We start from the raw sequence: 13,793 nt of genomic DNA on the forward strand, positions 1-13,793 counted from the left end.
TAATTGAATTCAGACCCACCCAATGGGCGGGCCAACACCTCCATGGAAACTATCTGTGATGGTTGAGTTCATGTGTCAACTTGGCTAGGTGGCCTAACTGGCTGGTCAAGCGGGCACTGGCCTGACGATTGCTGTGAGGATATATGAGGCTGGTTAATAAACCAACAGGCTGGTTTGTTGGATCATCAGTCAACTGACTGCAGCTGACTGATGACTCATCAAGGGGCGTGCTTCCACAGTGAGAGAATGCAATTGGCTGGATTTGGTCCGGGTGATCAGTTGGAGGCTTATAACCCGGACGGTTAGAGAACCTTCACTTCTTCTTCGGCTGCTGAGTGAAGCATTTCCTGGGGAGCTCGTCAAAGTTGCCAGTTTGTTTCCTGAGGAGTTCGTCAAAGTTGTCGGTTCATTTTCCGAGGAGTTCGTCAGACGTCTTCCTTGGAGTTGACAGCTTGTTGACGGCTCTGCACAATTTGGACTCGTGCACTCCCGCAGTTGCATGAGTCAGTTCTACAATTTGATAATCAGAGACATCTCTCACTGATTCTGTTTCCAAGAAGAACCCTAACTAATACACTATCCAATCAGAGTCATCACCCACAGTTGTGGGGTGCATCTCCATGGAAACACTCAAAGAATTACACTGATAGGTCTGCCCACACAAGATTACATCAAAGATAATGGCCTTTGGGGGACATAATACATTCAAACTGGCACATTCCACCCCCTGGACCCCAAAATGACATTATCTTTCCATATACAAAATACATTCATCCCACAACAATATCACAGAAACTTAAATCATTTCAATAACAATAATTAAGCACAAGATCCCATGAAAATCAATTACAGGCATGGTCAGCCCAAAAGCATAATTCCCCTCTAGCTGTGGATCTGTGAACTTAGAACAAGTTATGTGCTTCCAATATACAAACGAGGGACATTCATAGGATAAACATTCCCATTGCCATTAGGAAAAACTGAAAGGAAAACAGGACCAAAACAGTCCCTAAAACCCGCAGGACAAACTCCATTAGATTTCAGTCTGAGAGTCATTAACAGAACGAGGTTGCATCCTTGGGGCTTGAGAGAGCAGGAGTCTAACCCTTCCCAAGGGCCTTTGCGGTAGCCCTTTCCTCTCCAAACACTTGGGTGAGTATTCCAACATATCCACACATTGGGGAGACCACCTTCTTGGCCCCATCCTCCTCAAACATCGGGGCAGCACCCGGATTCCCTTCCATCTCGGGGCACATGCTCAACCCCTTCAGAACAGTGGGTGGCAGCCAGACTCTCCCCAATTCCTTGGAAATGTGCTCTACCCTCTTTGGGGCTTGGGGTTGCAGAACATTTCCTGAGCATCAAGGTGGAAGGCCCGCCCTTGACCTCCAGGGCAAACTCACCCTTCCCATGCATGTGGGCTGCTCTGCTCTCCCAGCCCAAGACCTCTTGACTCCAGACCTCAAACTCCATGGCTCTGTCTTTGAAGAAATTTTTCCTTCAATTTGTTCCTTGTCTGTCTCCTCCTGTCCAGACTGGCAATGGCTTAGATGTCTATAAAGATCTCGCAAAAATTCTGTTGGCTTCGCATGAAGCACACATGGGTCAAAGCCATCAGACAATAGGAATTTCCACAAATCCTTTCTGCATAACTCCATCTCCAATCTTGGCTTGTACTGAAATGGCAGCTGGGTTCCATGTATAGTTAAATCCTCATGTTGGGCTTATCTTCTGGGGTTTCATCCCCTGGAAGCCCGTAATTTTCCAAGCCATCAGCTTCTGGTTTCTTTGAACCCAGAAGTTCAGTTCTAAGTTTATCTCTCTCCGCTCGCATTTTACTATAAGCTGCAAGGAGAAGCCAGGGTACATCCTCCACATGTAATCTGGAGATCTCCTCAGCTAAGTATTCCAGGTTGTCGCTTTCAAATTCTGCTTTCCATGTGACACCAGGACTCAATTTTGCCAAATTCTCTGCCACTTTAAAACAAGGATCGCCTTTCTTCCAGTTCGCAACAACACATTCATCATTTCTGTTCAAGTCCTCGTCAGATGGCCACAAACAGTCCATATTTCCACAGTCTCTTCAAAGCAGTTTAGGCCTTTTCTATCAAGCTCCTCACAATTCTTCCAGAATCTTCCCCTTATCCATTTAAAAAGCCATTTCAACATGTTTAGTATTTGCAAACACAGCAGCAAAAGCACCTCACTCCTAGTACCAAAATCTGTCCTAGTTTGCTAATGCTGACAGAATGCAAAACACCAGAAATGGATTGGCTTTTATAAAGGGGGTTTATTTGGTTACAAAGTTACAGTCTTAAGGCCATAAAATGTCCAATGTAAGTCATCAACAATCAGGTACCTTCAATGGAGGATGGCCAATGGTGTCCGGAAAACCTCTGTTAGCTGGGAAGGCACATGGCTGGCATCTACTCCAAAGTTCTGGGTTCAAAATGGCTTTCTCCCAGGATGTTCCTCTCTAGGCTGCAGTTGCTCAAAAAATGTCACTCTTAGTTGCTCTTGGAGTGTTTGTCCTCTCTTAGCTTCTCCAGAGCAAGAGTCTGCTTTCAACGGCTGTCTTCAAAGCATCTCTCATCTGCAGCTCCTGTGCTTTCTTCAAAGTGTCCCTCTTGGCTGTAGCAGCTTGCTCCTTCTGTCTGATCTTATACAGTGCACCAGTAATTGAATTCAGACCCACCCAATGGGCGGGCCAACACCTCCATGGAAACTATCCAATCAGAGTCATCACCCACAGTTGGGTGGGGCGCATCTCCATGGAAACACTCAAAGAATTACAATCTAATTAACACTGATAGGTCTGCCCACACAGATTACATCAAAGATAATGGCCTTTGGGGGACATAATACATTCAAACTGGCACAAGCTACTTTGGAAAACAGTTCCTCAAAAAGTTAAACATGGTTACCATATAATCCAGCAGTTCCACTCCTACATACTCCCTGAGAAATGAAAGCACATGTTCACACACAAGTTATACACGAATACTCACAGCAGCATTATTCATAATAGCCAAAGAGTAGAAACAACCCAAATGCCCACCAATAGATGAATGAATGAATAAATTGTAGTACATCCATGCAATGGAATATTATTCGGCCATAAAGAGGAACAAAGTACTGATACATGCTACAAAACTGATCACCCTTGAAACATGCTAAAGCCAGACACCAAAGGCCATGTATTCTGTGATTAATTTATATTTATATAAAATGTTCACAAAAGACAAATCCATAGAGAAAGAATGTAGATGAGTGGTTGTGGGGGGGGGAGTAATGGGAGGTAACTGCTAATATGTATGGGGGTTCTTTTGGGGGTGATGAAAATGCTCTGGAATTAAGTAAGTGGAGACGGTTGAACAATTCTGTGAATATATTAAAAAAAAACACTAAATTGTACATCTTAAACAAGTGAATTTTATACTACACAAATTATCACAATAAATCTGTATTTAAAAACCTCTCATGGCATGGTTTCCGGCCACGCTTTCTATTGAGATAGTAAGATAAAAATCCTATTGTGTTTTTTCCTCCAATTGTATTTCTGAGGATTGGGGTCACCAAAGTCTGTGCATTTTAACCCATGATTTGGTAAAACCCCACAAAACCTTTCCTTCTAGATGGCCTTTTACCCAGCACTACATCCCCTTCAGAGAGCTCTCTCAATACTCATACTCAATACTCATCTCAAGAAACTCCTCATACACACTGACTTGGAATACACACTCAAAATACATAGATATGAAATGTGTTATATACATAAATTATACAACTACATAATTTAAGTATTTACTTATTTTTTAAAAACTTTATGTACATATATTTCCATTTTTTCCACTATACCATGAAACCTCTGGAAAAGGCATGCATCTGAAGTTTGTGCCACAGTACAGTCCCAGTGCCCAGCACACTCTTGGTGTCCTAAGTGTTCTTTTGTTTTGGGTGCCAACGATACCTTGTCACAACATAAGTACAGGAGTTACATTCCAGTTCCACCATTCACTTAGTTGTGTAACTTTAGGCAAGTAGCTTACATTGTGTGTCTCAGTTTAATCATTCTTAAAACGGGGCTAACAATACCTGCTTGTTGGTGTTTAGCAAAATTCAGATGGTGATGTCGCTCTGAATACAGTATCTGGCACACACACAGATATGAGGCAGCTACTGTCTGTAAAAACTGTTGCCAAATCTTTTCCTTTCCATATAATGTCACCTTCATTAACTGAAATCAGCCAGCCAATCAAACATTAACTAGCGGAACCTTATCTGAAGATATCTATAGCAAAAGATCAGTTGAATGGATTAAGACGAAAACTCCTAGCACGCAGCTAAAAAAAAAAAAAAAGTTTCTTTTTCGTCTCCGTGGCTAAAGCGGTTTCTTCAGCATCACCCTACAGCCCCGTTGTGCTACCAGCAGAAACTCCATAAACACTACTGAACAGCTTCCAAACACATCTGAGGGCAAAAAGGTGATGTCTCCAACAACGCCAACTGCAGCTCCATGTCAGGGAGCCATTTTTTCAATCAAGAAAAAAAAAAGGTGAACAAGTTATAAGGAATAAAATACACCTCCCATCAGTCCCCACTTTCCCCAAGACGCCCGTAGCAACACAAAGACCGTATTCAATTGATAAGACCCTCCTTTCACCCACTCGTCCAGCTCCTGGGGAGGCGGGGCGGGACCGGGAGTGTTGTGGTTCAAGGCCCAGGGCCCGCGGTGGGGGAGGGGCGGGGGCGGAGAGAGAGGGTAACCCGGGCTGGACCACTCAGGGGAAGCTAAGTACAGGGATTTGTTTGAGGGATGCCGCCAGGCCTCACCTTCGCCCGCTTGCGCCGGCTGGTCCGTCGCCCCTCCGGAGTCTCTGCTATTCCCGTTTCCATGGGGGTGGCAGACCCAGGCACGACGGCAGGCCCGGTTTGAGGCCCGGCGGACCCGGGCGGCTCGGCCAAACCCCCGGGGGGCGAGGCCCGTAGAGGCTCCTTCTTGCGGGGAGTGCGTTCCCCGGCCACCCCCGGCCCGGCCTCAGCAGGGCCCGACAGGCCCGAGGGCGGTGCGGCCACCTCAGAGCCGTTCTCAGCGCCACTCGCTGTCCCCGGGCCGGCCTCGGTCCCGGCCGCTGCCGCCGCCGCCGCGGCTGCCGCCTTCTTCCCGGACAACATCTCGGGCCGCTGGGCCGCCGACGGCCTAGGGGCCGCTCCGTCTGTGGGTCGGTGGGTCCGGAGCCACTTCAGAGAATCTCGCTCCACGAAGCCCGCACGCTGCCAACCGCCGCCGCGTACGCACGCACCCTGCGCGCTCCCGCCGCGTTTGGACAAAAAGGCCCGTGACGCCCACGGTCCCTGCCCCTCCCCCACGTCAATAGAGTGGCGTCCTCGCGGCTAGAGCGGCAACATGACAAAGAGACGATGCTTTCCTAGAGCGCCTCTTTGCGTTTGGAGTAGGCCCTAGCACCGTCCCGGTCTTAGGGCTTCTGGGCCAGACTGCAAGTCCAACCGCTACCATTTCCTCCAGAGACTTGTATTCATTCATTCATCCATTAATTAACCAATTCAACCAATATTTATTAATGCTTACTACGTGACAGGGATTGAATTATGAAATTCCTCCTTTCAAAGTGCCAACAGTCTAGTGGGAAAAAAAAAAACACTGTCATGTAACTGGTAAATCTACTTATTTATTCATAATTTTCCTGCTTGGACTGGGAAAAACTTGAGAGCAACAGTCTTGGTGGCGATAAAGTGGAAAGAAGTCAGGAGGTCTAGGTTTGACTCCAAACGAGATTTCTCTTGCCTGTAGACCTTTGTTCTTGCTCTTCCGTAGTCTGTCTGGACCCCTTCAAAGTCCTCTGTACCCCCACGTCCCACAAATAACACTCCTTTATACTACAGGTTAATTTTTTTGTAATGATCACAATGGTGGTGGTTTATTCTTTTAATTCTCCCATGAGTCCTTTCCTGATCAAACACTGAAATATGTCGTGTCCTCTTTGTGCCGTCACACTTATTTCCACTTATTACACAGAACAATTGCCTTTTTACTTGTCTGACTCTTTAAAGCATAATTTTCAAAAAAAAATTATTCTATTTATATGAAATTCAAGAAATGGTAAAACTGATCTCTAGTGACAGGCTACAATTAGTGATTGCCTGGGATGGAGATGGGGGGTTGAATGCAAAAAAGTGGGAGAGAACTTGCTGGGGGTGATGGAAATGTTTTATATCTTGATTGGGGTGGTGGTTACAGGGGTGTGTATATGTCAAAACTTATTGAATTATACACCTTAAAAGGTCCATTTTATTTTATATAAATAGTACTTAATAAAGTTGATTAAAAAACAAAACTAATCAATGCCAAAATGAGCTTTGTACCTGCTTGACTGTATAAATTGTGTGGGATTTTATCCTAACTTTGTAGTCTCTTGTGGGCTACCTGTATGCATGTATTCCATTAAGCTCACTCAATAATAAACCAGTTGTTTTTCCAAAAATAAAAAATAAAGAAATCAAGGGAAAGAAAGAGGCAATTAAAGTCCAGGAAAAAAAAAAAACTGTGCAAGAAAGAAAGTATAATCATTGCACAACATAATGCTCAGCTATGAACTATATTGACATGGTTATAATAACATAAACTATGAATATTGTTTTAAACAAAATGATAGAATTATATTGAGAAAATAGAAGAAAGTTTGTGGGGAAGAGGATTGACAGGGGTTCACAGAAGGAGCATTGAAGTGGGAATGGGGATTGATGCATGGGCGCTAAATACTATCTTCCATCATAAAAAGATAATATATATAATCAAAATTTTAAAATCAAGAAATAACAGTATAAGCATACTATTTAGCAATATCAAGGTAAATACCAGAAGAATCAGCTACAAGTTGGAACTTGTTATTTCTGAATCTTGGAACATAAAGCAGAAAAGAATGAGGCAGGGGATGGTTTGTTTTAAACCCTGTAGATCTGTCTGATTTGTTTGAATATTTAATAAGTTGATAAAACTTAAAATAAAATTTTAAAAATATGTATATCTTTTGACACAAATTCTACTTTCAGAAAAGCATTCTAGGAAAATATTTAACTATGTGTGCAAAGATTTAATTGCAAAACCATTAATCTAAGGCTATATACATTCATAAAAGAAAACTAACCAATAAGTTGGCAGCTAAATAAATACATTGGAATATCATATTGAATATAACATTAAAAAGAGTATTATACAGCCATCAAAACTGATATTTGAACATAAAGAACTCCTATACAAAATAATGAGCACATATCAAAGATTTATTTAACCTCAACAAAGTGCTAGCAAATTGAATCCAACAGCACATTAAAAGAATTATTCAGTATGATTAAGTGGGATTTATCCCAGGTACACAAAGGTGGTTCAAACATAAGAAAATCAATTAATGTAATTCATCAGATTGCCAGAACAAAGGGAAAAAAACACATGAGAAAAAGCATTTGACAAAATCCAGCACTCCTTCTTGAAAAAAACACTTAGAAATACAGAAATAGAAGAAAACTTCCTCAACATGATAAAGGGCATATATGAAAAACCCACTGCTAACATCATACTCAGTGATGAAAGACTAAAAGCTTTCCCTCTAAGATCCGGAACAAGACAAGGATGCCCGCTGTCACCACTGTTATTCAACATCGTACTGGAAGTTGTAGCCAGAGCAGCTAGGCAAGAAAAAGAAATAAAAGGCATCCAAATTGGAAAGGAAGAAGTAAAACTTTCACTATTTGCAGGTGACATGGATTCTATATTTAAAAAGTCCCAAAAAATCTACCACAAAGCTACTAGAACAAACAAACAAACTCAGCAGAAGTCGCAGGGCACAAGATTAACATGCAAAAATCCGTAGTGTTTCTATACACTAGTAATGAGTAGTCTGTGCAAGAAATCAAGAAAAAAAATTCCATTTACCATAACGAGTAAAAGAATCAAATATTTAGGAATAAATTTAACCAAGGATGTAAAGGACCTGTATTCAGAAAACTATATAACATTGCTAAAAGAAATCAAAGGCCTAAATAGATGGAAAGACATTCCGTGCTCATAGATTGAAAGACCAAATATTGTTAAGATGTGAATTCTACCCCAAATGATTTAAAAATTCAAAGTACTCCTAATCAAAATTCCAACAGCCTTCTTCAAAGAAATGAAACAGCCAATCATCAAATTTATTTGGAAGGCAAAGGGGCCCCGAAAAGCCAAAATCATATTGAAAAAGAAGAACAAAGTTGTTAGATTCACACTTCCTGACTTAAAAACTTTACAAAGCTACAGTGCTCAAAACAGCATGGTACTGGTGCAAGAACAGATATATAAACCAATGGAATTGAATTGAGACCCAGAAATAAACACTCACTACTATGGCCAATTGATTTTTGACAAGGCTGCCAAGTCCACCCAATTGGGAACGAATAGTCTCTTCAACAAATAGTGCTGGGAAACTGGATATCTGTATGCAAAAGAATGAAGGGGGACCCCTACATCATACCATCTATAAAAATTAACTCAAAACGGAACAAAGATCTAAATATAAGAACCAAGACTATAGAACTCCTAGAAGAAAACAGGGAAGCAGCTTCAAGATCTTGTATTAGGCAATGCTTTCTTAGATTTTACACCCAAAGCACAAGCAACACAAGAAAAAATAGACAAATGGTACCTCATCAAAATTAAAAACTTTTGTTCATCAAAGGACTTTGTCAAGAAAGTGAAAATGCAGCCTACTCAATGGGTGAAAATATTTAGAAACCACATACCCAATAAGAGTTTAATATCCAGAATATATAAAGAAATCCTACAACTCAACAATAAAAAGACAAACAACCCAATTTTAAAATGGGCAGAAGACTTGAATAGACTTTTTTCCAAAGAGTATATTCAAATGGCAAAAAAAAAAAAACACATGAAAAGATGCTCAGCGTCATTACTATTAAGGAAATGCAAATCAAAACCACAATGGGATACCATCTCACACCCACCAGAACAGCCAGTATTAAACAAACAGAAACTACAAGTATTGGAGATGTGGAGAAATAGGAACAGTTATTCAGTGTTGGTGAGAATGTAAAATGCTGCAACTTCTGTGGAAAAGAGTTTGGCAGCTCCTCAGAAAGTTAAGTATAGAATTACCATATGACCCCACAAACCTACTTCTAGCTATATACCCAAAAGAATTGAAAGCAGGATCTTGAACAGATATTTGCACACTAACATTCATAGTGGTATTATTCACAATTTCCAAAAGATAGAAGCAACCCAAGTGTCTATCAACCAATACATGGAAAAATAAAATGTGGTATATAATACAATGGAATATTATTCAGTCCTAAAGAGAATGAAGTTCTAATACACATAACAACATGAATGAAACTTGAAGACATCATGTTGAGTGAAATAAGCCAGACACAAAAAAGCAAATATGTATGCTCTCACTGACATGAAATAATTAGAATAAGCAAACTCAGAGAGCCAGAATCTGGAGTATATGTTACTGGGGGCCCACATTGGTGGGTAGGGAACGGGGACTTAATGCTTGAGTTGTACCAAGTTTCTACTTGGGTTGATTGTAAAGTTTTGACAATGGTGAAAGTTTTGGTGGTGATGGTAGCACAGCATTGTGAATTCACAACAACATTGTGAATGTAATTAACTGCACTGAATTATATATTTGAATATGGTTAAAAGGGGAAATTTTGATTGCATATATGTTACCAGAATAAAAATTTTTTAAAATAAAGGACTATACAACACAAACTGTGAACCCTATTGTAAATGATGGACTATAGTTAATAGTACAATTATAAAAATGTTATTTCATGAATTGAAACAAATACACCACACTAATGCAAGGCATTAATAATAGGGTATTATATGGGATCTCTGTATTTTACGTATTTTACGCAAGACTTTTCTGTAAACCTACAACTTCTCTAATAAAAATTGAAAAAAAAAATGTTTAACTCATTATTGAAGGAAACACAGGAACATAAAGCTGGTTCAAAGGAGAATGAGAATCTGACATGTGGTCACTGATCAGTGGAAAAAAGAATTCTGGAATAAGATTGCAAAGTTAAATAGGGAAAAAAAGGGGGGGCAGGGATGTTATCATCCTACAATGCCAAAAAAAAAAAAAAACCCTCTAAACTTTGGGGTTATCCTTTCTATCAGACAAAACTCATTTATATCTATGTTAAAAAAAATTTCACCAGCATCTTACCCATTTTTAAAATAAATTAGCATCTAATTTTAGAATCAGGGCCCTAATCAATATTAAATAGCAAGTTAAAGTTGCCTTTCCTAAAGCATCAGGTGACTGATGGGAGGAATTGTTAGAAAATATTCTAGTATGACTTTGAAGGGGTGCAGAGTAGTCTTTTTACCTTATTTTCAAGTTTTGGATAATTTTTCTTTGCCATTTCCCCCACTAGACCATGGATCCTCAATGCATCATTGACCATTTTACTCCCAGAGGCCAGGCCTCCTGTTGTGAGGCTGCAGTGAGATAATGCTTGCAAACCGCCTGTCAAAGAGCCTGGCACATAGTGGGTGCATCAGACCCAGGAGCAGTTAAGGTTATTGTTATGCGGCAGCTATGAGGGGGCTATGACCCAGAGGCCTGCGAGGCCCAGACTCCTGTCATGGAGGCCCTCCATCCTAGAGGGGGACTGGGGCAGGGCCCTGGGGCCCGTGTGCCTCCAAGTCATTATGTTGGGGGCACTGATGTCTCTTTTTAGGAGTGTCCCTGGGATCCTTGCTTCCTCGGGGAGCATCGGAGTCACACTGGCTTGGCTGATCAGCTATAAGCCAGTCCTGTTTGGGTTCCTATTCCTTCTGCTGTTGTTTAGCAACTGGCTGGTGAAGTATGAACTCAAGCCCACCTCAGAGACCCAGCAGGTGAGCAAGAAGAGGCTTTGCTTCAGCTGAGGATGATGGAACGCTTCAAGCTAGATTGCTGGGGTGGGGGGAAAGGGACGGTGTCAGGATCATAGGCCAAGACTGAGGGATCCAGAGGCATTCCTAGCCCCTGCTGCTTCTTTTTTGGGTGATGGCAGACAAATCCCTTCACAAGACCTCAGTTGCCTCAGCTGCATAATAGGGACCATTCCCAGGTTCTCCAACTTCAGGTTTGTTGCCAGAATGTTCTGGAAGGAGTTAAAATGGATGAACTAGAAATGCACATGTCAACATAAACACATCTCTAAAATATAATAGTGAAGACAGAAGAGATATACATGGATTATGACATCTTTTATATAAAGTTAAAAACCATGTAAAACAATCTTAGTTTATGGATAGACATGTGTAGTGAAAGTATTTTAGGGTTTCTCAACCTCCACCCCATTGACATTTGGGGCCGGTTAATTCTCTGTCATGGGGCACTGTCCTGAGCACTGTAGGATGTGTTGCAGCATCCCTGGCCTCCACCCACTAGATAACAGTGGCACCCTCCCAATGTGACATAAGAAAATGTCTCCAGACACTGCCAAATGTCCCCTGGAGGACAAAAATAGCCTCCTATTGAGAAACAGGGGTAAAAGAGAGGCATAGAAAAAATAAACCCCAAATTTAGGATTGCAAGTGAAGAGATGAGGCTCAGGGAGGGAGGGAGAACACTATAGAAAAGGGGACCTTAATTATATTTGTGGTGCTTTGTTTCTTAGGCTGGTGTGGAACATGGGTATTCGTTGTCATACTGGCTTTACTTTTTTGCATGTCTGAGATATTTGATTTTTAAGTGTTGTTAAAGGCCAGAAGTTTCTAGCTGAATCTGAAAAGAAAAAATAAAGTGTTGTTATTAACTAGGTGGAGGGCAGATGGAGATTATAGAGATAAGACCATGTCATGAGACCATTGACACTTAGCAGTGTGAGAATTTATTGGGCCCAACAAGTTACTCGAAGAGGCACATCAGAAAAAGCACCAGCTCTGGAGATACTTTTGGGTTAAGGGCTTTACATCCTCTGTGGCTGCAGATTAGTGGGCCCTCTCATTTGTTCCTAAGAACCAAAGGCCACTGTGGGTGCTGGGAGCTTTGAAGGTTCCCAGCAAGCTGCATGATACTGAGAAAGTGACCTTGTCTTGACCACAAAATGCGACCAAGGAGCTCATCTTGCAGGAGTGGTTGAGATAACGTTTGTAACGTGGAGTAGGGAAATGATTACCATCAGTAACCACCCTTTCCTCTTTTCCTGGTGGTGGGAGCTTAGGAAGAGGCAGAGACACCAAAGCCTCCTGAAGCCAACCCCAACTGCACCATCATGAACACTAAAGAAGTCGAGAAAATACATGCCTGCTTTGCCCTCCAGGACAAGATCCTCGAACGGCTTCTGTTCAGTGAAATGAAACTGAAGGTCTTGGAAAATCAGATGTTCATCGTATGGAATAAAATGAATCACAGCAAGAGGCCAAGCAGACATCGGACTTTTTCCATGGGGAGACATAGGAGGAGGAAGCATAGGTCAATTTTCTCTACTTTATCTGACTGCAGTTCCAATTATCCCACCTAACCAGGTCAGGGAGACTGAGGTCGTTGGCTTCTTCTGATGTTACCTTCACTCAGTAAAACCCATCAGAGACTGTTAAATTTTCTTAGGAAATAGCACTGGAGAGGCACCTGGGAGCCAGGAGGAGGATCAGAGGCTGAAAGGTCACCTCTGGAAAATTAATCTGTATGTACCAGGCCAGCCAGATAGCACCCTGTGACATGATTCACTGGGACAGGGGCTCCAGAACCCACCCCTTCCTCTCTACCATTTGGGACACTTCAACCGTCCAGGCCCCCATACTTCTTCACCTTGAGTCTTACAGTGGCCCCTCACTGGTGTGCCGACCTCCAGTCTCCCACTCACCCATCTTTCCTGCCGTCGGGGGCGAGATTATGCACTGCCAAGCACAGCTCTGAGCATGCTCATTGCCCATTCTTGAGCCAATGTCTTGCTATGGTTGATGGAATAAAATCCACACTCCTTACCATGGTGTTCAAGCTTTCTGTGATCTGACACCTCCTGCCCCCTTTACTCCCCCTCTCAGACCTTATTCTCTGCCGGCATAGCCTAAATGTCGGTCATTTGTGTATTATCTTTGTAATTTTTGCCATAGCCATGAAGTGCCAGGATGTTTAACTCAATACAGTTCTTTTAAATGGACTGTTTTTTCCTAAAATAAACTGATCTGTAAAGGAAAACCATAATGAATCAAGTAATTAATTAATAATAATTTATCTGTAAATTAAAAAGTATCATCTCCCTTAAATAGAATATAACCTTAAAAATAATGACAACAACAAAAAAAACAATGTTATTAAGTTCCAACCAGAGCTTGGTTGTCCACTGAAGGATCTGACTCTGTGAATTTTGTGTTAAAAAGTGAGATTATCAAAGTACTGGAGAGTTTGAAAGACATGCTGGCACAAAACGGAGACTTTTCTCCATAAGGAGGATTGCATGTGTGATTCAGTGATTCAGTGTGACTTGCCTGATTGGTGTCCCACCTAAAATCATCTTCCTCACAACAAGTCTCATGTAAATTATCCTGGCCATCCCTCCTATGCCTACACATCTTTGTTCCTGTGGTTTCTTCCCTCTGGAATCCCATAGCTTCCCATTTCTGCTATTATAATTCTTCACTCCTTCCAAAGCAACCACCTCCAGAAATCTTCCCTCAACCCAGAAAATGAATTCTTTTCCTTAGCAGTCTCCTGGCATTTTACCTGCACCTCTGCAGTAAAATGTATCACAACCTGTTGGGATCTGAC

The 13,793-nt window shown here is 41.7% G+C and overlaps 2 protein-coding genes across 2 annotated transcripts in view; one reads left to right on the forward strand and one right to left on the reverse strand.

Annotated features, from left to right (window-relative positions):
- Positions 1–5,331, reverse strand: part of KDM1A (lysine demethylase 1A) — a 103,365-nt gene extending 98,034 nt beyond the window's left edge. Inside the window, 1 exon segment of the mRNA XM_037828233.1 lies at positions 4,834–5,331. Within this exon segment, the coding sequence (XP_037684161.1) occupies positions 4,834–5,175 (342 nt within the window). The 5' untranslated portion in view covers positions 5,176–5,331.
- A 5,413-nt stretch (positions 5,332–10,744) lies between these two features.
- TEX46 (testis expressed 46) lies at positions 10,745–12,546 on the forward strand. The gene is made up of 2 exons (XM_037818412.1): positions 10,745–10,933; positions 12,247–12,546. The coding sequence occupies exons 1-2, from the start codon at positions 10,745–10,747 to the stop codon at positions 12,544–12,546; spliced, it is 489 nt and encodes a 162-aa protein (XP_037674340.1).
- Positions 12,547–13,793: the final 1,247 nt, after the last annotated feature.

The sequence above is a fragment of the Choloepus didactylus genome, chromosome 2 (assembly GCF_015220235.1).
Source record: "Choloepus didactylus isolate mChoDid1 chromosome 2, mChoDid1.pri, whole genome shotgun sequence".
Classification (NCBI taxonomy): Eukaryota; Metazoa; Chordata; class Mammalia; order Pilosa; family Megalonychidae; genus Choloepus; species Choloepus didactylus.